Source organism: Diadema antillarum, unplaced genomic scaffold, assembly GCF_040938485.1.
Source record: "Diadema antillarum isolate AM-2024a unplaced genomic scaffold, OU_Dant_1.0 seq00000847_RagTag, whole genome shotgun sequence".
In the NCBI taxonomy this organism is placed as follows: Eukaryota; Metazoa; Echinodermata; class Echinoidea; order Diadematoida; family Diadematidae; genus Diadema; species Diadema antillarum.
This window is the reverse complement of record NW_027271721.1, coordinates 535,759-557,341: the sequence shown is the minus strand read 5'-3', so window position 1 is coordinate 557,341 and position 21,583 is coordinate 535,759. Positions and strand designations below refer to the sequence as shown.

General features: G+C 38.8%; 1 protein-coding gene across 1 annotated transcript in view; it reads left to right on the top strand.

The window, feature by feature from the left end:
• Positions 1 to 21,583, top strand: part of LOC139740344 (macrophage mannose receptor 1-like) — a 99,655-nt gene that overhangs the window by 30,429 nt on the left and 47,643 nt on the right. The window contains exons 15-27 of the mRNA XM_071650938.1: positions 7,202 to 7,360; positions 8,140 to 8,228; positions 9,114 to 9,279; positions 9,980 to 10,006; positions 11,664 to 11,837; positions 12,782 to 12,898; positions 14,247 to 14,357; positions 15,246 to 15,473; positions 17,462 to 17,686; positions 18,407 to 18,567; positions 19,026 to 19,136; positions 20,195 to 20,310; positions 21,388 to 21,536. Of these exons, the coding sequence (XP_071507039.1) occupies positions 7,202 to 7,360; positions 8,140 to 8,228; positions 9,114 to 9,279; positions 9,980 to 10,006; positions 11,664 to 11,837; positions 12,782 to 12,898; positions 14,247 to 14,357; positions 15,246 to 15,473; positions 17,462 to 17,686; positions 18,407 to 18,567; positions 19,026 to 19,136; positions 20,195 to 20,310; positions 21,388 to 21,536 (1,833 nt within the window). The remainder of the gene's footprint in view (positions 1 to 7,201; positions 7,361 to 8,139; positions 8,229 to 9,113; positions 9,280 to 9,979; positions 10,007 to 11,663; positions 11,838 to 12,781; positions 12,899 to 14,246; positions 14,358 to 15,245; positions 15,474 to 17,461; positions 17,687 to 18,406; positions 18,568 to 19,025; positions 19,137 to 20,194; positions 20,311 to 21,387; positions 21,537 to 21,583) is intronic.

Here is a 21,583-nt window from a genome sequence, read left to right as displayed (position 1 = left end):
CAAAGTATATTTGAAACAGAGTCGTTTGACTTGCATAAACAATGATATAAAAGGAAATTAATGATATTACAGTATGCATGTCTATGCAGCTGGGATTACAATAACAATATTATATTTAGGAAATGATAATGGAGAGGGCCGCCATTGTAAGCATTGCTTGAAAAGATGGCCGGCCCGAGGAAAAGATAGGTAGGTAAATTGGTAAACAATACAAATTCTGCTGCGAGGATAGCAGGGGAAAATAAACTCTGATGTGTGAAGGTGGTGAATGTGCGTGCGAGTGCTTGAGAGTGCACAGGGGCAGATAGGCTGGGATTTGGAATGATAAAATTGGTTTGCTGGAAGAGGGAATGACTTACGATGTTGCTACTATCGGGAGACCAACATGAGTCATATAAATTATTCGGGCTTAATTCGTATTTGAAGTATACTGTGATAAAATATGCTTCTTTAAGTTTGCTTTGAATGAAAACAAGGAGGCACACTGTTTCAACTCTTCAGGAAGAGTGTTCCATGTATCCGGACCGTGATGTCTAATCGACTTTTGACAACACTTAGATATGATACATATAGAATTTTCAATATGCCTCTTTCCATTAAACAATATTTTTATGGATAAATACAAAATCACATGAACTGACCTACACTTTGTATCTCCCTCGATTTTTGAGCATTAGACTTGAAATTTGGCACATGACATTGAGGCCGCCATTGTAGAATTTTAGCTTTTGTCATTGTCAACAGTGTTTGCCATGGTAGCAGCATTTTCATTTAAAAAAACATACAAAATTTTGTGGAACAAACTGCTCACTTTTTGAACAATTGATTTGCAAGTTGAGAGACTATAATGATCACTCTTGCATGTTAAAGGACAAGTTCACCTTCATAAACATAAGGATTGAGAAAATGCAACAATATTAGTAGAACACATCAGTGAAAGTTTGAGGAAAATTGGACAATCGATGCAAAAGTTATGAATTTTTTAAATTTTTGTGTTGGAACCGCTGGATGAGGAGACTACTACAGCTTGTGAGTCATATGCGTACAACAGTATAAAGAAAATATAAAAGAAAATTCAACATATTTTCACTTTTTTCGCATAATAAAAGAGCAATTGACTTGCCTCTTTCTAAAGGCAGGGGGAATAATATTACCCATAACATTTATCGGTAACGAGGTAGGGGAATGTGTACTTTTTTCAAAAGATGGAATTTTGTGAAATTCTCTTTATATTTTCCTTATATTGTTGTACGCATGTGACATCTAATATTCATACACTGCAGTAGTCTTCTCATCCAGCGGGTACTGCAAAAAAACTTCAACAATTCATAACTTTTGAACGGATTGTCTGATTTTCCTCAAACTTTCAATGATGTGTTCTACTAATATTGCTACATTCTCTCAATCCTTATGTTTATGAAGGTGAACTTGTCCTTTAATAGGGCCTACTATTTCATTTTAGCAAGACAGTTGTGTGTGTGTGTGTGTGTGTGTGTGTGTGTGTGTGGTTTTCAGTCTGTCTGTTGCCATGACATGAGTATTATCTTACAATTACAGAATTATGTGGATTGATCTAACTCCCTCACTTATTGAGCATTAGAATTGAAATGTCGCATATATGTGGCCGCTACTGTAAAGTGAAGACATGCAAACTTCATCTCTTGTCATTGCTGGTCAATGTATTGACGTGATAACAGCATTTTTTTAAAATTAAACATCATACAAATTGTTAGTTGATTTTTAATAGCTAAACCCAGCAGTTTGTAGGATTTGACTTGAGATTTGACACATAATACCAATACAAATTCAATTGCTCAAAGTATTTCTTTCGTCAATATCAAACAATGGGATCCCATGGCAACATCCTTTTTCTATATTATAATTATATATAATTATATATATATATAAAGAAAAGTAACAAAGCTGCAACAAAGTTCATGCTGTATTCACCAACGGTTTATTTCTTCACACAAATTTTCGAGCGTCTCGCCGCCCTTTCTCAAGTGTTGATACTGTTGAAGAAATAAACCGTTGGTGAATACAGCATGAACTTTGTTGCAGCTTTGTTACTTTTCTTTTTATCTTGCCAACACGTGGACTACCTTATCAACAAACATATATATGTATATACATATATATATATATATATATATATATATATATATATATATATATATATATATATATTAGAGCTTACTCCCTCAGTCTTTGAACATTTGATTTGATATTCGGTACATGTGACCACTATATAGCATGTTGATACTTAAATTCAATCTTTGGAGTATGGAAAATCCGTGTTGCCATTGTAACGGCATTTTTCATTAAAAAATATTCACTTCTTTCGTCAGGGACAGACAGTATTTGCCACAGAAATAATTAACTTTTTGAATAAAAATCAATCAAACAAAAACATTGCTTACGCTATTTTCCTCAGTTTTGAGAATGTTGTTATAGCTTTAGATTTAGCACATTTTGGTAAACCATTATAGATTTTAGATATGCATATTGAAAAACACATCTTTGTCAATGTTAAATAACGCATTGCCATGGTAGCAACTTTTTTATTTCTGATAAAAAGCATACAGAAGCATTGTGTATTGACCTAACTCCCTCAGTTTGAGGTCCATGGGGTATTAATCACATTTAGTGATAGTTCTAGTCTGTATTGCATGTATTGTTGCTGCCAGTCCTCTGTGGTACATTCTTATTATTTTCTGAGCAACACATTTTTGCTTGTTTGTTTACATTTCAATGAACTTCTGTTGTTGTTTTTGAAAGAAATGTAGGTAGGCTATTGTTCTTTAAACTGTAATATTCTCTGTTAAAAAAAAAAAAAAAATGGGCGTATATTCCTTGGCAATGTAGCCCACATTATGTGTGGGACCTTGATATTTTGACCTGGCTATAGAAACTTCAAAAATTCATAACTTTTTCTTTTTCTAATTTTGCTCAAACTGTCACTGATATGTTCTAATAATGTTGCTGAATTCTCTCAATCCACATGATTTCAACGTGAACTTGCGCAGTACTTACTTTTACGATATCATCAAAACATATCTAATCTCTTTTCTGTTACTCCCCAAATTAGCCAAAAGCATTACAACATATATAATACTACAGTTATCAGGGTCATGGCTTTATGACAACATAAAACTGTTTAATTGAAATATCAAACAATCGCAAAAAATATTTTGATGATATCGTAAAAGTCAAGTTCACATTGAAATACATGTGGATTGAGAGAATTCAGCAACATTATTAGAACAATAAACACATCAGTGACCGTTTGAGGAAAGTTAGATAAAGAGCAAGTTATAACTTCAAAAATTCATAACTTTGTTATTAGGCTCTATAATATTATCCACATTATTCGTAAGATACATGAACGCCTATATTTATTGACTAATCATCAGCTAAAACAGTTTGAATGCATGACAATTATAAATTTGACATTGGTGTCAGATTTTTACTTGAATGGATTGATCCAGGTTATAGCTAATCTTATATCTCAGCTCCTATGGGCCTATTGGCAAACTATTTCGTTGAGATTTTGCTTTGGTACATGTACAACGCATTAGCAATAGCACGACAAGACATTACGTAGGCCTGAAGGGAAAAGTCACCAAATCATTAAGTATAGTAATCTATTACTGTAGATGAATAAGCCTTAGTAGATTTATCTCAAACTTCCAAGAAGGCGAATTTGATAAAATGCATGATAAGCAGGCACCATGCATAAATAGGTGAATTAACTTGGGTTTTTATATATATGTAAACTCGCATTCACAATTAAATCAGAATGTCACATACAATGTAAAAGCTTATTATAGCTATTATCTTTTTTTTTCTTAAACAGATAAAGGTTAGGCTCGTATAGACATATCAGTAGTTTTGTACAATCTTGTATAGCCCTTCATGAAATATTATAGAAATATGAAAGAAGGAGTTATATGACACATTGGATAAGTATGTCGGCCAGAGGCCAAGAAAACTATACATGTAAGGTAGACTGATATAAAAAAAAAAACACAACAAAAACCTACAAACTTGTTCAGCTATTAATGCAAATGGGGAGTGAATTTTCAATGTACAAAAACAGAGAATGATTTAGGCCTTTTGTAGTATTTCTTTCATAAAGAGATTTATTGAGAGAAAGGTGAAAATAGAGGGAAAAATCATGTTGGTCTTGACATGATTCAGTAATTATGAAGAGTAGACAGACGGACAGAAAGAAAAAAGATCTAGTGAGAGCTTGAAAAGAGAGAAAAGAAGAAAACGAATAAACAGAAAGGGAATGGCTGGGATAGTTCCTTGGTTCCTCATGCAAGGAGGTCTCTCATTGCAGACAGAATGGAGCATTTCTTGCTCTAGAAAGTACATTCCGAGGTGTTACATAACAGTTCAAACCACCATCTGGCTTTCTACTCAGGTTGACCTTTATCTCAGTGGGGGTTAGCCAGACAGGCCCCCATAGGACATGTCAATCACGGTTACCATGACAATCCTCTCAGAATGAAGCTCTGCCTAATAAACATGAAAAGGTGTTTCTGGACTCAAAGGCTGTTGGGAGAAGCTACAACACAGGGCCTATGGGACAGTGCCGAAGTGGTGCATATAGTAGTCTTGGCGCAGACTCCTCTACGACGAACAAGGGTTTGTGCCTGCAAACTACATGGAGGTACGGGTGGACTGGGGTGGTCGGTCGAAATGTAATTCTGTTACGTATGACTGACAATTCGTTTGTGATGGAGGATTGTAACTGAGCTAGTTTATCATTATTTAGTTATTTTACGGCCAGAATGTAGACTGGATAGTCATGTCTCACCATTGATTAGTATGTCTTTATATTCAGCATGTGCGGAATAATTAACAACTAGAATAGTCTTAAGGGCTTTTTACACTTGTGTTTCTTAACCCCGGACTTTCTCTGACCCAGGACTATCGTTAGTCCCGTACCAATTTTTTCAGCTTTTTACACTCGCCAATTAGTCCCGTACTATCTCTTGTCCGGGGCTAAGGAGAAAACTGACCTTTTTACACTCGTATTTCTTAGCCCAGGACTTTCCAAACCACATGAATATTCATAATTACGCTGTGTACTGTACGCGTACACGCACGCACCGGCAGCACTTGATGACCTCGTTTCTGATTGGTCAGTGAGGGTCGGACTTCGTCTCCGTCGCTTAGCCCAGGATTATTTTTTCGTTCTGTTTACACTCACTTGCTTGGCGCCGCAATTGCGGTGCTAGCACCGCAATTGCGGTGCTAACCCCTGCTATTTTGCAGGGCCAGATAGTATCGTACTATCGGTGGGGCTAGCCCACTTTGGCAAAAACGAGTGTAAACAGAAAGTGGGCTAAGGATAGTCCCGTACCAACGGTGGGGCTAAGGGGGGTCCGGGGCTAAGCAAAATTTTACAAGTGTAAAAAGCTCTTAATAGTAATATTGATTTTTGTGCTAATCAAGGGCAGGTTTAATATGAATAGTTCATGACAGTGAGACGGACTGGACACTAGACAAAGTGGTATATTCATTATAAGCATGACCAGATGGAAATGATCAGTTTGGGTAAATTGTTGAGAGTAAAACTATATCAGTTGGGAGTACACCAATAGGGAGTAGACGAGTTGCTGGGAGTAGACCAATTGGGAGGAGACGAGTTGGGAGTAGACGAGTTGGGAGTAGACCAATTGGGAGTAGACCAGTTGGGAGTAGACAAGTAGAGAGTAGACCAATTGGGAGTAGACCAGTTGGGAGTAGACCAATTGGGAGTAGACCAATTGGGAGTAGACCAATTGGGAGTAGACCAATTGGGAGTAGACCAATTGGGAGTAGACGAGTTGGGAGTAGACCAATTGGGAGTAGACCAGTTGGAAGTAGACCAGTTGGGAGTAGACCAATTGGGAGTAGACGAGTTAGGAGTAGACCAGATGGGTATAGACCATATTGGGTATGGACAAACTAGGGTTGGACGATATGATAACTAGACAAAGTGAATGTAGACTGAATGACTTGTAGACGAGGTGGGAGTAGACTAACTAGTAGTAGACAAAATAAATATTAGACGACATGGCAAATAGACATTGTGAGTGTAGACGATTTGGCTATTAGATCAATTGATTTGTAGACGAAATGCTCCTTAGACGAGTTGGGTATTAGACAATACGGGTAGTGGGCAAAGTGGCTATTAGACAATATGGGTACTGGACAAAACGAGATGTAGACCAAATGGGTATTAGACTAATCGGTAATAGACGATATGCCAGTAGACCAATTGGAAAATAGACGAAGTGGCTGTAGACGAGGTGACAATAAACCGTCATATCATATCGGGAGTGATTTTTTTTTTCCCATAACACATTTCATTTTGGGGAAACGCAATGTGTTTTATTATTTAGATACTAGTTTCTACGATAATATCATATGAGTTATAGACCATTTTCTAGTGTCTAGACCTTTTTGTTATGTACAAAATAAACAGTGGGAACTTGAATGTAGACTAAAAGTTAGTTTGAGCGTCATGATGTTTGTTTTGGGTATTTTGAATGAAGGCATCATAAAAACAAACAACACCAGCAACCTTATGATGTTTGAGCATCATGGCTACTCGAACATCTATTGTGACGTAACTAGATCTAAACGGCCCCTGGCTGACTAAGTGAAGCGCATTTAAACAGTGTGCTGCCATCTATTGTTCCATGATTGTACAGGATCCAGGCAACTGGCAGCGCCTGTAACCCAAAATGGCAGCTTCCTTAAACGGCCGCCTGTACTCTGGACTTTGCCCTCTATTGGTGTAAAATCTCTTTAGTAGTAACATGTTATCGAGTCTAAGGTATAGAGGGATGATAGTGATGAGAGAGTTCGTTCACATCATAACCTCATGGATGAAGGTTGCTGAAGAGAATAATCTTGTGCACGTCATGAGACTGACACCCACGGGTCATACAGCCCACAAGTCATAGAGCCCACAAGTTATACAGCCCACGAATCATACAGTCCATGAGTTCGACACTAAGCAAACAAGGCCCACAAGACCGACACGTTAAGCCCCATGTTGTATCTGTTGAACTCGTGGGCTGTTTTTACCTAGTGTCATTCTCATGGGCTTTATTTGCCTAGTGTCGAACTCGTGGGCTGTAGGACTCATGGGTGTCGGTCTTGTGGGATGACCCCGAATAATCATGTCTATCTTTTGCAGCCTTTGCCAGATGTGAAGCTGGGTGGCTGGAATACGGCAATAAATGTTACTACTTTGAGTGGAGCAGAAAGAACTTCGCTGACGCAGAAAATGCCTGCTCGGCCAAAGGTGCCCATTTGAGCAGCATCACTGACCAGGATGAACAGGACTTTCTGAGTCGTAAGTCCGCTAAATCCCAGCACCACTTAAATGATAGAATGGGTAGGGGTAGGGACGGGTTGTGAGACTTGGGTATGGGGATAGGAGCAGGGGAAGTGAGAAAGGATGAAAAAAAAAGTTATAGAAAGAATGAAACTTTTACCTTATTTTCTCACAGGAGAGCACCACACTTTTATTGTAGGTATATGATTAAATATATGATTATGGACAGTGTGTGTCACATTTTGAGTACTCATTCTCAGTGATTCAATATATGCACAAATGTAATTTTTTTTTTTAAAAGAAGTGTCAGAATCTTATACACTTTTGTACATCAGCACTGTACCTTCTGAAATGAAAGAGATGTGGAAAGAACGGATAAATCTTTTCAGGTTTGTAGAATTAATCATTTTATTCAAGATATGTACACTCTAAGAAACAAAGATCTAAAGCAGCCCAGAATTTACACAGTACTGGTGTTGCACGAGTATGCTGCAGTGCAGGTGTTGTAAGAGTAGCGTCTTCTAACCAGTTTAGGACGAGTCCCGAGTATACTTGGGCAGGTGTCTATGGGAAATGTGTGTTGTAGCAAAATCAGCCCATCCTCAATTGGTTAAAATACATCGGAGGGAAGATTGTGTTATCTGTAACCTACATGTATACGTTTGTATAATCAGAGGAGTGCTTTATCCAGACTAGTAATGATCTGCTTGAATAATTACCAGCTGTAGACCAGTGAATATATCTGTGATAGGTTCATTGACAGGCCAATTGCGTTGTCATTTTGTCAATCTTCCCAGTTCGTGCCAAGGTGGGCGGTGCTCAACTCTGGATTGGTCTCCATGACAACTCAGATGAGTCAAGCTTTGTGTGGACAGACGGCTCACCAGTAAGAATAAGCAGTTAGAAAACTCATTTCAATTTCAATTTATTTTCACATTTCTCACGAAAATGGCACAGAAAAAAATGCAATTATACAATACCAAAATTATACAAAGCATAAATTGAATGAAACTTCACCAGAATGTATAACAGTCTGTCACAGCATAAACACAAAGGTCTCTTTAGAGTTGAGCTAAGGTCATAGTACGAGAGATATGCTGGGGCCTACATAAAAGCAAGCTTGTTCTATGATAAAATGGATCCCTAGTGATGTAGATTTAACCCTCACTCTACTTTGTTCACCAATTTGCACAGATTTCTCAAAACAAATAGTTAAAGAATACAGATGACCTAGCCCCAAGATCCATGTTGTGTCATCATGTGTGGCCTTCCTGTACGTTGGACTGATGCGCATCACTATAATTGTTAATCTTACAACTAGGTCAAGTTTTGATTGATTACTGAATGGTGATGAAGAAAACTTGGCAAGTTGAACGTAGTGTCTGGGCCCTGTAAGGGTTAAGTTACTTTACAATTGCAGAGCTCCATTTCATGAGAATTGACTAATGACACTTGTCGGTGACAGTAGTTGTCACGATGGTTGTAATGATTATGAGATGCAAGATTAGTGGGGAAACCTTCATTAGTTTTCGAGAACGATCTCCCGAGCAGACAAATCTATAGGACCAACAAATTCCCACTTTAATGTTTCACATTGAGAAGATATGAGTGCTAGGAGACCGAATTTTTCCTCATCGTCACAAATTAGTATCCATTTAAGAGAGATGACTTTTGTACTTGATGCGTTTGTGTGATCAAACTCTCCCTCTCGGTTTGGTATGAAGTTTATCACATTTGGGATTTAATCATATTTTTCTTCACATATCCATAGTACAACACCAATACTTTCAGTAATTGGGCTCCAAACCAGCCAGATGATTGGCAGAATAGGGAAGACTGCATCCATATGCGCACAGGGACTTCAGCTGGCTCGTGGAACGACAAGTTCTGTGACACCAGTCTGTTGGCGTCAGTCTGCAAGAAGGACCTTATTCCAAGTGAGTATGGTGTATCAGAGTTAACTGCTCGTAGTGTAACACTGTATCATTCCTGTGGTGCTGCCATTAATTCTAAAGGGTGTGAGGGTATGGCAAAATATTTGTTTACCATTCAGAAGCGTTAAGTGTAGTGTATCATCATATATTAACCTGTTGAGGACGATTCCAGAGTATACTCGAGCAAGTGTCTTTTGGAAATGCGCGTGTTGTAGCAAAATCAGCCCGTCCTCAACGGGTTAAAATGAGTGTAGAAGTCTACTGTATCAGTAAGTAAATGAGTGTAGGAGTCTCTGAGAGTACAATGTATTGTCAATAAAAGCATGGTCTGATTGTAAGTATAGATTGAACATCATGTTCTGAGAACACAGTGTTTAAAAAGATAATGAAAAATCCAATAGGACATGTTATATTGCTAATAGAAAGTTGTGCTATCACCACATTTTCGCAGCCTTGGTTGGACGTGGTTTAGAAGTAACTGATAAAGCATCAGTGCTTGTAATGGATAGGCGCTACATTTGTGTTGATGTGAATGTATCTGCAGATCAATAGATTGAGATTTCAGTTGCAGTTATGTAGTGATATAGAGTTTTATTTAGTTTGTGTCCATGTGTGTTTGTCTGTTTGTGACTGTCACACATTTCTACGCACATTGTTCATATGACCCTCTTTTTTTTCAATGCCCTTTTTTTCTTGCTTTCAGGAGATACTGTAATACCTCTGCCCACACGTAAGTTACTGTAAGCTTTTCTCAATACTTCGGTGTCAATTTGTAATATAAACAATATGACCTTTTAAACAAGGATATTTTGAAGCCTATTATCACCGTGTATTCATCATTCCACTGTAGTATGTGTATATAGATGTATATATACATGTATATGTTCTCTTGCATGTGAGCATATCAAGAGTTGTGTGTTTGAATGACATGCTTTTTTATTTGATTGACGGGCTTTGTGTGCTTGATTGACATGATCTTTGTGATGCAACTGCTGTGTGTAATGTTAGAGGGTGATGTGTCTGAAAGCTCAGTAACTCTAATTGTTTTAGAAACATATTTCAGAAACATGATTACATATGAGCTTTTTGTCCCCGCCGAACGAGTTCGAGCAGGGGACTATGAAACGGGCTCCGTACGTGTGTGTGTCCGTGTGTCCGTCCGTCCGTGTGTCCGTGCTAACGAGAGTATGCTTGTGTGGCTAGGAGAACAATAGTGCACAATAGATGGCCTTTATTCCGTCAGGCTTGTGTGGCTAAAATTTTTGCTTGTGTGTCTATTTTAACAAAAGGGAGAACAAAGGGGTAGACACACAAGTATATCACTGTAAGGTCGTACGTCCGTGTGTGCGTCCGTGTGTGATCAAAATCTTCAATTTGCTACTTCTCTGTCATTTATGAGCCAATTTTGATTCTGTTTGCTTTATATGATAGCACTACATGGGAGCTTTGAAACTTCTACACAGAATTTCAGTCGTGACCTTTGACCTTGACCTTTGACCTATATTGTACATTTTGCTACAAAATGCTACTCCTTCGCCATTTCTAACCCGATTTCGATTCCGTTTGCTTTATATGATGGCACTAGGTGAGGGCTTCAAAACTTCTACACAGAATTTTGACCTTTGACTTCTTTGACCTTTGACCTTGATTTTTAACCTATATTGTACATTTTGCTACAAAATGCTACTCCTTCGCCATTTCTAACCCGATTTCGATTCCGTTTACTTTATGTGATGGCACTAGGTGAGGGCTTCAAAACTTCTACACAGAATTTTGACCTTTGACTTCTTTGACCTTTGACCTTGATTTTTGACCTATATTGTACATTGGCTACAAAATGCTACTCCTTTGCCATTTCTAACCCGATTTCGATTCCGTTTGCTTTATGTGATGGCACTAGGTGAGGGCTTCAAAACTTGTACACAGAATTTTGACTTTTGACTTCTTTGACCTTTGACCTTGATTTTTGACTTATATTTTACATTGGCTACAAAATGCTACTCCTACGCCATTTCTAACCCGATTTCGATTCCGTTTGCTTTATGTGATGGCACTAGGTGAGGGCTTCAAAACTTCTACACAGAATTTTGACCTTTGACTTCTTTGACCTTTGACCTTGATCTTTTTACCTATATTGTACATTTTGCTACAAAATGCTACTTCCGGCGGGGACATATATTACGCACCGCGTAATTTCTCCTTTTCCTTGTTTCATTTCATTCATTTCATTTTATTTCATTTCCAACGAAAGTATACAACATGACATTTGCATATCAAAACAAAGTAAAGTACTTGTAAGTGTAAAGACTCTCCTTGAGACATGCTGCAATACAGTAGTTGTCATTGGTAATGACAGAGTTGAATACATTCTCCCATAAATCATGCAGCCCAATTTAATGACCACTGCGGCATTGGTTGGGAGTATGAGCCAATCAGCGGGAACTGCTACCTGTTCCGGGACTGGGACTACAAGGATTGGTACGCTGCTAGGGAGGCATGTCAGTTACAAGGAGGGGATCTGGCTAGCATCGTCTCCAAGGATGAACAGCTCTACATGAACGGTGAATAGACTCCTCCTCTTTCTTCTTCATTTCTTTCTTCTGTTCTCTCCCTCTTGATTTCCCTCAATTCTACTTTTCCGTAATTGTTTTCACCTACTTAATTCATCTTCTTCTCTATTTTCTTCTTTTCTGCTCTCCCTCCTCATCCCTCTCTTCGTTGTCTCCTCCTCCTCCTCCTCCTCTTCCTCCTCCGTCTCTTCCCCCTCCTCCTCCTTCTTCTTCCTCCTCCTCCTTCTTCCTCTTCCTCCTTCTGCTTCTTCTCTTCTAATTCTTTTTCTTCTCCTCCTCTTCCTCCTTCTTCTTCTTCTTCTTCTTCTTCTCTTCTTTTTCTTCAAGGTATTTTATACCATTTGCAGATGACACAGAAAGAACAGCTTTACTGCTTCAAAATAGTTCCAAAGTGTGAGTTAGGGATAGTGAGTGTAAGTAATAGTAAATGTGAATGATTAGAATGAACTGTCTACTGTTATGGTTTATTGAGAAAAATATTGATATCTCCTGATATTTTAAGCTTTCTTGTTTGTGGTAGGATTTTTTTTTTTTTTTTTTTGGTGATACAGCTAACCTACACATGTGCGTCAAATGTGACGACTTATATCACTGCTACCAATGGTAAGCTATACCTTTAAACTTCTTTTCCGTCTTGTGTGTATCCTTCATCTGCTGCTTTTTGATGCATTCATTTACTATACATGTAGCAAGAACCACAGATTAGCAGTATTTATTTCATTTTCACTAATTCTCAATGAGAAAAATAAGTGTACAAAAGAGAACTGTATATTAACTGATTCTACACTATATTCCATCTTTTATTCATTACCATATTTTAACAATTCAACACAGTGGTGTTAATCTTCTACTTGCATGAGTGATCCTCAAATCCCCCAGAGCATTCTTATACAACAAAGTAAATGCATAACTCTCTGTCTCGTCCTGCATTCCAGCACGACTGGTCTTGAGCCAGGAGGATGCCCTGTTTATTGGTGGAAACGATTTCAACAGAGAGGGCGGATGGAGGTGGAGTGATGGAGAGGGCTTTGCCTACGTCAACTGGAATGCTGGTAAGTACCAGTAACGTACATACTTCAGTTACACTTATGACATAGCAAGTCACCAAGGCCAACAAGATGTATGATAGGATATTTGATGTAAGATCGGAGTTTGAAATAGGGGGTATATTGGCAAGAAAATGACATGAAGTCTGTGAATCTGTTATGAAATGTTAAAATTTCGTTGACGAAATGACAGATTTCGTAATGAAATAGGCCATGCGACACTTGGGACCCCATACAAAACTACGGTCTTTGTCCATGGTTTAAACCATGGACAAAGATTGTACCACCTTCATAAATTCAGGCCATTGAGTTTCTTCCTATATTTATATGCAATTGTTCATTTTTGTCGAGCCCACCGGAGGTGAGGGGAGACTAAGGGATCGCCTGCGGCGTCTGTCCGTCCGTTGTCCGTCCGTGCTTCAGTGTGCTTCAATGTCAATCAAACTTGGAGTGAAGAGTGTTTATGCAAAGTTACTCATGTTACCAAACAGGAAGGTCACCTTAAGGTCAACGGTTATAGGCAGGGGTCAACAAACTTTATGGGGCCAATGTTAAGTTTTTACGGCGCGTTTCGATTATGGCTTATAACTTTTGATTGGTATGTCCATTTGTGACCAAACTTGGATGGTAGGTGTCTCTTGAGGAGTTGAAGGTCACCACAAGGTCAAAGATCACAGTATTGGGTCAACAAACTATTAAGGGACATTGATAACTTATTACGGCGCATTTCAATTATGGCTCATAACTTTTGATTGGTATGTCCGTTTGTGACCACATTTAAATGGTAGGTGTCCCTTGGGGAGTTGAAGGTCAACTCAAGGACAAAGGTCACAAACAGGGATCAATGAACTTTTGGGAGCAAATGTTAAGTTTTTACAGCGCGTTTCGATTATGGCTTATGACTTTTGCTCGGTAGGACTGTTTGCGACCAAACTTTGGTGGTAGATGTCTCTTGCGGAGTTGAAGATCACCACAAGGTCAAAGGCCACAGACAGGGGTCAACAAACTTTCAGGGGCCAATGTTAAGTTTGACTGTGTTTATACCTAACAGAGTATTTTTAAAAAAATTTTCCCGATCATGTTCCTTCTTACAGTCAAATTGTATGTACACCACTTTTTGTCAACCATATGACATTTTCACTATTATTGAAATGATAACTATACTGTTCCATGTTCTTTTTTGGGCCATTTTCTTTGCAAATAATTTTTGTTTTACAAAGCTCTTGTTGTACTAACACTTTGCCTTGATTCCACTTTATAAAAAAAAGTTAGATTTTTACAAATGTGTTGTGGTACATTTGTGGGTGAGACACATTTCGGCACTTTTGTGTTTACAAACACATTTTGCCAACAGGTGAACCTAATGATGTCAATGGTGAAGACTGTATGGAAATCTACACAGGTACTGATAACTGGAATGATATCAACTGCTACAGACAAAGGGGCTACATCTGCAAAAAGAATGGTTAGTACATCTCTCTTATCCACTCAGTTGAGACAAATGGAAGATATTTGCAAAATAATTTTGACACCTGGTCATGTTTATCAAATTAATATTGCACCTTTATTATTACCATTTGCACACCGAAAACATGCATTGTTAATAAGAAAAGCTGATGATTATTCAAGGTTAAAGGGGCATAGTCCCGGTAGTGTAGAGGGCGCTGCTGATGATACTGCCGATCACCGTTAGCATTGATACGAAGATTACCGAAGTTGAGCTTTCATCAAGAGTAAAGTGCGTAGATGTTGCTAAGTAACGTTGCCTTCGTTGTCTTCTCTGCGCATCGCGCAGTCTGTAGTAATGCCAGGGTGCGTGCATATGTGCTTGTTATTATGACATCACAAAAGAAGTTTGCTAAAGCGGTCATCCCCCTCAGCCGAATCATGAGCCGAACTGTGATCGGACCACTGACTACGGTGGATCGGACTTCTTCGGACTCGGGGAAGTGGGCCAAAGCGTAAGCGCTAAAGAGGAGTCGATAGCGTAGGTCTCTATAGGAAACTTGCGCCTTGCGCCCGCGTACGCATTTGACTAAAACACCGGGACCATGCACCTTTAAGATCGAAATTGCCGTGATTATGTAATACGTCGTCAACACAATTTCCATTCTTATTTGAAGAGTTGTATGGAAAAAATTTTGTTCTACTCGAGCAACTTGTGATTCAAAACATTTCTGAGATGTTTGTTTTTGTAATGGAACATTACAGAATAAAGAGATGATGTAGAAATCACAGAAATGTAGCATGCATTACTGTGCAACCTATAAACAAGAGATAGCAGGCAGTTATTTGTTGCCACCTATAAACACTTTGTCATGGTTTGCATTTCTGCTGATTGTCAACTGTGTAGGATACCTGGTGACGCATTTCACCGTCGAAAATAACCGGCTGGAGGTGGGAACTGGGAGCCTAACGCTGTCGGACGTCTTTGCCAATGAATGTGCGCAGCGTTGTGTCAAGATGGACAGTTTCACTTGCCGTGCCTTCAACTATGACCGAGCCAGCAAGAAGTGCACCTTCTTTGACACAACCTCCTCCAGTCCCATGTCTGATGCAAATGTTGACTATTATGAGCGACGTTAGTATGCCTATCGCTCTCCAGGAATAATCTTTATATTGTGTTACTAACTGTAGCACAATTGTGTTACTAACGACAAAAACTATTTTTGAAGCATGAACATATATTGGTTCTTCATAATTTCTAAAAGCATAGATACTGGCAAATAAATCTGTTGTGTTTGGGTTATTCCACATGCATTTCTGGTAGATGATTATTGTCCCCGCCGAACGAGTTCGAGCAGGGGACTATGAAACGGGCTCCGTACGTGTGTGTGTCCGTGTGTCCGTCCGTCCGTCCGTGTGTCCGTCCGTCCGTCCGTCCGTCCGTCCGTCCGTGTGTCCGTGTGTGCGTCCGTGTGTGATCAAAATCTTCAATTTGCTACTTCTCTGTCATTTATGAGCCAATTTTGATTCTGTTTGCTTTATATGATAGCACTACATGGGAGCTTTGAAACTTCTACACAGAATTTCAGTCGTGACCTTTGACCTTGACCTTTGACCTATATTGTACATTTTGCTACAAAATGCTACTCCTTCGCCATTTCTAACCCGATTTCGATTCCGTTTGCTTTATGTGATGGCACTAGGTGAGGGCTTCAAAACTTCTACACAGAATTTTGACCTTTGACTTCTTTGACCTTTGACCTTGATTTTTTGACCTATATTGTACATTTTGCTACAAAATGCTACTCCTTCGCCATTTCTAACCCGATTTCGATTCCGTTTGCTTTATGTGATGGCACTATGTGAGGGCTTCAAAACTTCTACACAGAATTTTGACCTTTGACTTCTTTGACCTTTGACCTTGATTTTTGACCCATATTGTACATTTTGCTACGAAATGCTACTCCTTCGCCATTTTTAACCCGATTTCGATTCCGTTTGCTTTATATGATGGCACTAGTTGAGGGCTTCAAAACTTCTACACAGAATTTTGACCTTTGACCTCTTTGACCTTTGACCTTGATTTTCGACCTATATTGTGCATTTTGCTACAGAATGCTACTCCTTCGCCATTTCTAACCCGATTTCGATTCCGTTTGCTTTATGTGATAGCACTAGGTGAGGGCTTCAAAACTTCTGCACAGAATTTTGACCTTTGTCTTCTTTGACCTTTGACCTTGATTTTTGACCTATATTGTACATTGGCTACAAAATGCTACTCCTTCGCCATTTCTAACCCAATTTCGATTCCATTTGCTTTATGTGATGGCACTAGGTGAGGGCTTCAAAACTTCTACACAGAATTTTGACCTTTGACTTCTTTGACCTTTGACCTTGATTTTTTACCTATATTGCACATTTTGTTACAAAATGCTACCTCCGGCGGGGACATATGTTACGCACCGCGTAATTTCTACTTTTCCTTGTTTCACTTTTGAAATGGTAATCTTAATATCTCATGCGGATTGGAAAAATAAACCTCATTGCAGCATCACTACATTCTCCCCTTTTATCTGTTTTTGGCAGGAATTAATTGTTATCCAACCATTCATTATTGAATTACTATTGTGGGGGTATTCTTACACTCATTGCAGATTTTATTGGTATTTCTGCTTTTTTATGCATTTCTCATTTAGTGTGGCAGGATGTTATCACCATGATATTAATGTATTAAAAGATACAATGTAGTTGAGATTCCATCATTAGCTTGTATGGGGACCTGTTGATTTCTCTCAGAATTATTTTCTTCTTGAAAGTGTGCATTGCCTTCTCAGAATGCCAACCACATTATTTGGATTTAAGATGTAGTGACTTTATTCTGGAAGGTTTATCTCACTCCAACCCTACATTGGACAGGGGAATACCTTGTTCCAATGTTCCTTGTATCTTTTTTTTTGTTAACATTGTTGTTCTTTTTTTTATACTGCAACTGATAAACTTTACTTTTCACACTCCCACAAAATCTTTCTGTTTATGTCTGCCTTTTTTTCTCCATCCCATTCTCTTTCACTCTCTAGTTGAACCTAATCGCTTTTATCTTTAAACATCATATTCCTCCACCAGAGATGGAAGTCGTGGATCCCGTCGATCCCACCCTCCCATCAAGCTACCGCTGTGCCGATCATTGGTCACGCTATGGCGACAACTGCTACTACATTTTAAGTGACACCATGAGCTATTCTTCTGCCCAGACTAACTGCGCTAACATCAATGGTGTTTCAGGGGGCAAACTGGCTTCTATCCATGACAGCAACGAGAACAGCTTCATCAGAGCTCTTGCCAATGAGAGTAAGATAAATCTCTCTCAGAAGTTTGAGAATCGATTCTTCTGGCAATGCCAAATATAAAGTGATAATAACAATAATGATGATGATTATGACATTGATGATGGTAATGATGATGATGATGATGATGGTGTTGATGGTGATGGTGATTTTGATTTAAGTAATAATAACAATCATCATCACAATCAAGCACACTGTAGTAGTAGTAGTAATAGCAGTAGTAGTGGTAGTAGTACAGTGGACTCCCATTATAACAAAGCACTCGGGACTTGCAGTTTTCTTTCGTTATATCGAAATTTCGTTATAACTGAACAAATAAACAAGAAAGCACAGAGTGGATAAAGTTGCTGCCCGAATTTTTACTTCGTTGTAACTGGAATTTTGTTATAATCATGTTTGTTATAACGTACACTGTCGTAGCAGTAGTAATGATTGTAATAGCAGAAGTAGTAGTAGCAGTAGTAGTAGTAGTAGTGGCAACAGTTGTAGTACTTGTAGTAGCAGCTGTGATAGAATAGAAGTAATGGTTATATCAATAATTGCAGTAGGCCATATAATTAAATGTGTTATGATGTACATTAAATACAATCATAGCAATTGTACTAGCAATATCGTAGAATTAGCAATATCAATTTTTATGGCTTAGGTGATGTTGGGGGGAAAAAGTAGTGTGGTATCTGGTGTAACAAAAGATCTTATCTCTCTTATGATCTCATTGATTTAGATGGAGCCACAGGCAAAGTGTGGATTGGGTTGAATGACCTTAACGACCCCATGTCCTTCCAGTGGGATGATGCCACACCAGTCGACTTCTCTGAGTGGAATCGTAACGAGCCAAACAACTACCGTGGCAGGGCAGAGGACTGTGTGGAGATGTACTCCAATGTACGTATGTCAAAAGATGATCAATACCGTATTTTAGATGTAGATAGCTGTCATCTCCAGAATGGCTCTATCTGTCCACTTTTTTATAATGATTTTGTGACAAAGGCAAGAATCAAATTCAGCAGAAGACAATGGTGTGATATTGAAGTTTCACAAATCATTCTTTTGAGATATAATGACAGCTTAATATGTTGGGTGTTATGCAACCTTTTGAAGTACATGTACATTGCTTCAAAAAGTCATTGATTGAATCCACTATGTTACAGAAAAAAACAAATTATTGCCACTGAAATAGCTTATCAAGTGCATGTACTGTAGCTACAGCTTTAACAGATACTCAAATCCTTATGATATTTAAAACTTTTTCAAGTTCTTGAATGCATGTGTCCATCTGTGTCATGGTGCCCAAAACACTACACATCGATCTCATAGATGATATTTCTTTCTGTTCATTACAGAGCTACTGGAATGACGTGCTTTGCAGTAGAAACCGAGCTGCAGTGTGTAAGAGGCCCAGAGAGAACCTACCAGCCACTCAATTTCCCATCACTCCAACAGGTTGCAGTGGGGTAAGTGACTACCAGTGGATACCACCTGATGTCAGCCATATCTCATCCAATCTGATAGAACTATAGTGTGCATCCTCCTCTAGCCATCATTCAATAGACAGCTCTGAGTGAAAGTTATGCAGTGTAAGAGTGATGAGTACAGTCCTCCAGCAGTGGTGATTCATTTTGTGTGCGTTACCTGAGGAATCTTCACCACAATGATAGATACATTACTACCAGGTGAATGAAATAGATTCTTACCTCATAAAAGATTATCAAAATAGTGAAAGAAAGGCAACAGTTAATCGTAGGTCCTAGGAGAATTTGACAGTTTAGGAGAAAGTAACCAGCTAATGAAAGTCAATGTAAATATCATGAAACCTTGTATTTCAGGGCAATTAATTGAAAGTGCTGTTCTTGGTTATGTGATTGATGTCTCTCGGATTGTACTCTAGCTCTTTCTTTGGTACACTTTGAATTTTTTCAATGACATGAAAAAATCATATCTGTCACCAGTATAGTTAAAGATTCCCCACTTGTGTACCCTGTCTCGTGTATTATACTTTCTACAGATTTTATGTACAAATGTATGTTCACCAGTAATCCTTGCCATAATAACACATTCAATTACTCTGTGTTGTGCATTTTGCATTTCATGATTGCAGAGACTCCAACCCCAAGCACCTTCTAATCTGGAGATTCTCCCGCCTGATACCCCTAGCAAACGGGAGACTCCAACTTGATGTGCCTGAAGTGCACATCACGAGCACAAAGTTCCTTGTGGTCTAGGGTTCTAGATGTTCTCTCGTGCTATCTAAGGCTTATTTTTCAACATACAATGAAATTAAGTAAGAAATCATTTCAAGTGGGAGAAATTAAATCTCAAGCGGGAGAACGGGAGATTCTGCAAAAATGGGATTTCGGCGGGAGATCTCCCGTCGAAAGCAGGAGAGTTGGAGTCTCTGTGATTGTTTGCCTGTGGCATATCTTCACACACACACACACACACTCACACACACATACACACACACACACAAAACCCCAGCAACAACGTACAACTACTTCTTTCTGCCTTATAGAGTGAAACTGCCTACAGCTACTACTGCTACTCTGTCTCCAGTTCAGCGAGTAATTGGCAGGGCGCCCTCGCTGACTGCAGAAGCAGTGGTGGCGATCTGGTGTCTGTCTTGGATAGGTGAGGTTTGTAAATTGTAGAGGGAGTAACATTCAAATTCCAGAAAGATGTCTCCTTTTCAGGCTTTGATGTGATTCTATTGACAGCATTTTACAAGCAAATTTTGCCTTGGTTTGCAATTCAACTCACCTTTATACTGGCCGGAGGCTAATGCATTACAAACTAGAGAAACACTAAAAACCACCAAGCAGTTCATTTCCACCTCAGATTTTGTTCCTCCATAGAGAACAGTGATTTCCACCCATACATATGCGTGCTGAAAGTTGCCCGATTTCCCAATATAGAAGCCTTTTGTTACGTTTAATTGCCTTAGCAGAAACTAGAGCATGCACTTTAGTGCATGCATGAAAACCTCAAATACATGCAGCTTGAACTCCCAATTTCATTGACCCTACCTGCCAAAATATCAAAAATCCTTTATAAAATCCATAAAAATTGCCACATCACTACCAAAATTTAATCATCTGTTACTTGTATCATTCTCAACCTTTCCTGTAAGTTTCAACCAAATCTGTTAACAGCTTTTTGAGTTATTTTGCACATGGACAAACAAACAAGCCAACAAACCAACGCCAAAGAAAACATAACCTCCTCCCTTGGCGGAGGTAATAAGACCAAGAGAGAAGGAAAGAGAGGTGAGGCAATTGACATTTGTTCAGACATCATTGTGTCACTGCCATGAACTGGCTTCAGGTCAGTGGGAGTGTCGCTACCCAGGCTAGTCATTTCTTTTTCAGTTGGTGTTCATAATACAGATTATATTGAAGGAATCCCAAGATATAAGTGTTTGCAGCAACCATTGATAAAGATTATGTGACCATCCTAGATCTGTGATGATTTACTGTCTGGCTTTTAGAAGGATGAGCAGACTTCTGGAACACTAACTTAGAGTTTTTTTTATAGATACCAGTGGAATATTTTGTAAATAATTCAGTTTTTGTCTTTTAGTATGAATAGGGAGGCAAGTGAGAGTAAATTTGCCATAAACCATAATGTCTCTCAGTGTTGCTTATGGTGGACATAGATATAATTGTTCCACTTTATTTCCTTGAACACTAATTTGTGATATCTCTGTAGGTATGAGCAAACAGTGCTTGCCAGCTTACTTGGGTCTGAGGATGGATCAAAAGTGTGGATAGGGCTGAATGACAGGGATAACCAGGGCCAGTATGTTTGGAGCGATGGTTCAAGGGTTTCCTACACCAACTGGGATTATTTGTACCCAGGTGAGATATGAGGCCGTTCTCATCAGGATAGAGAAATTGTAAAATTA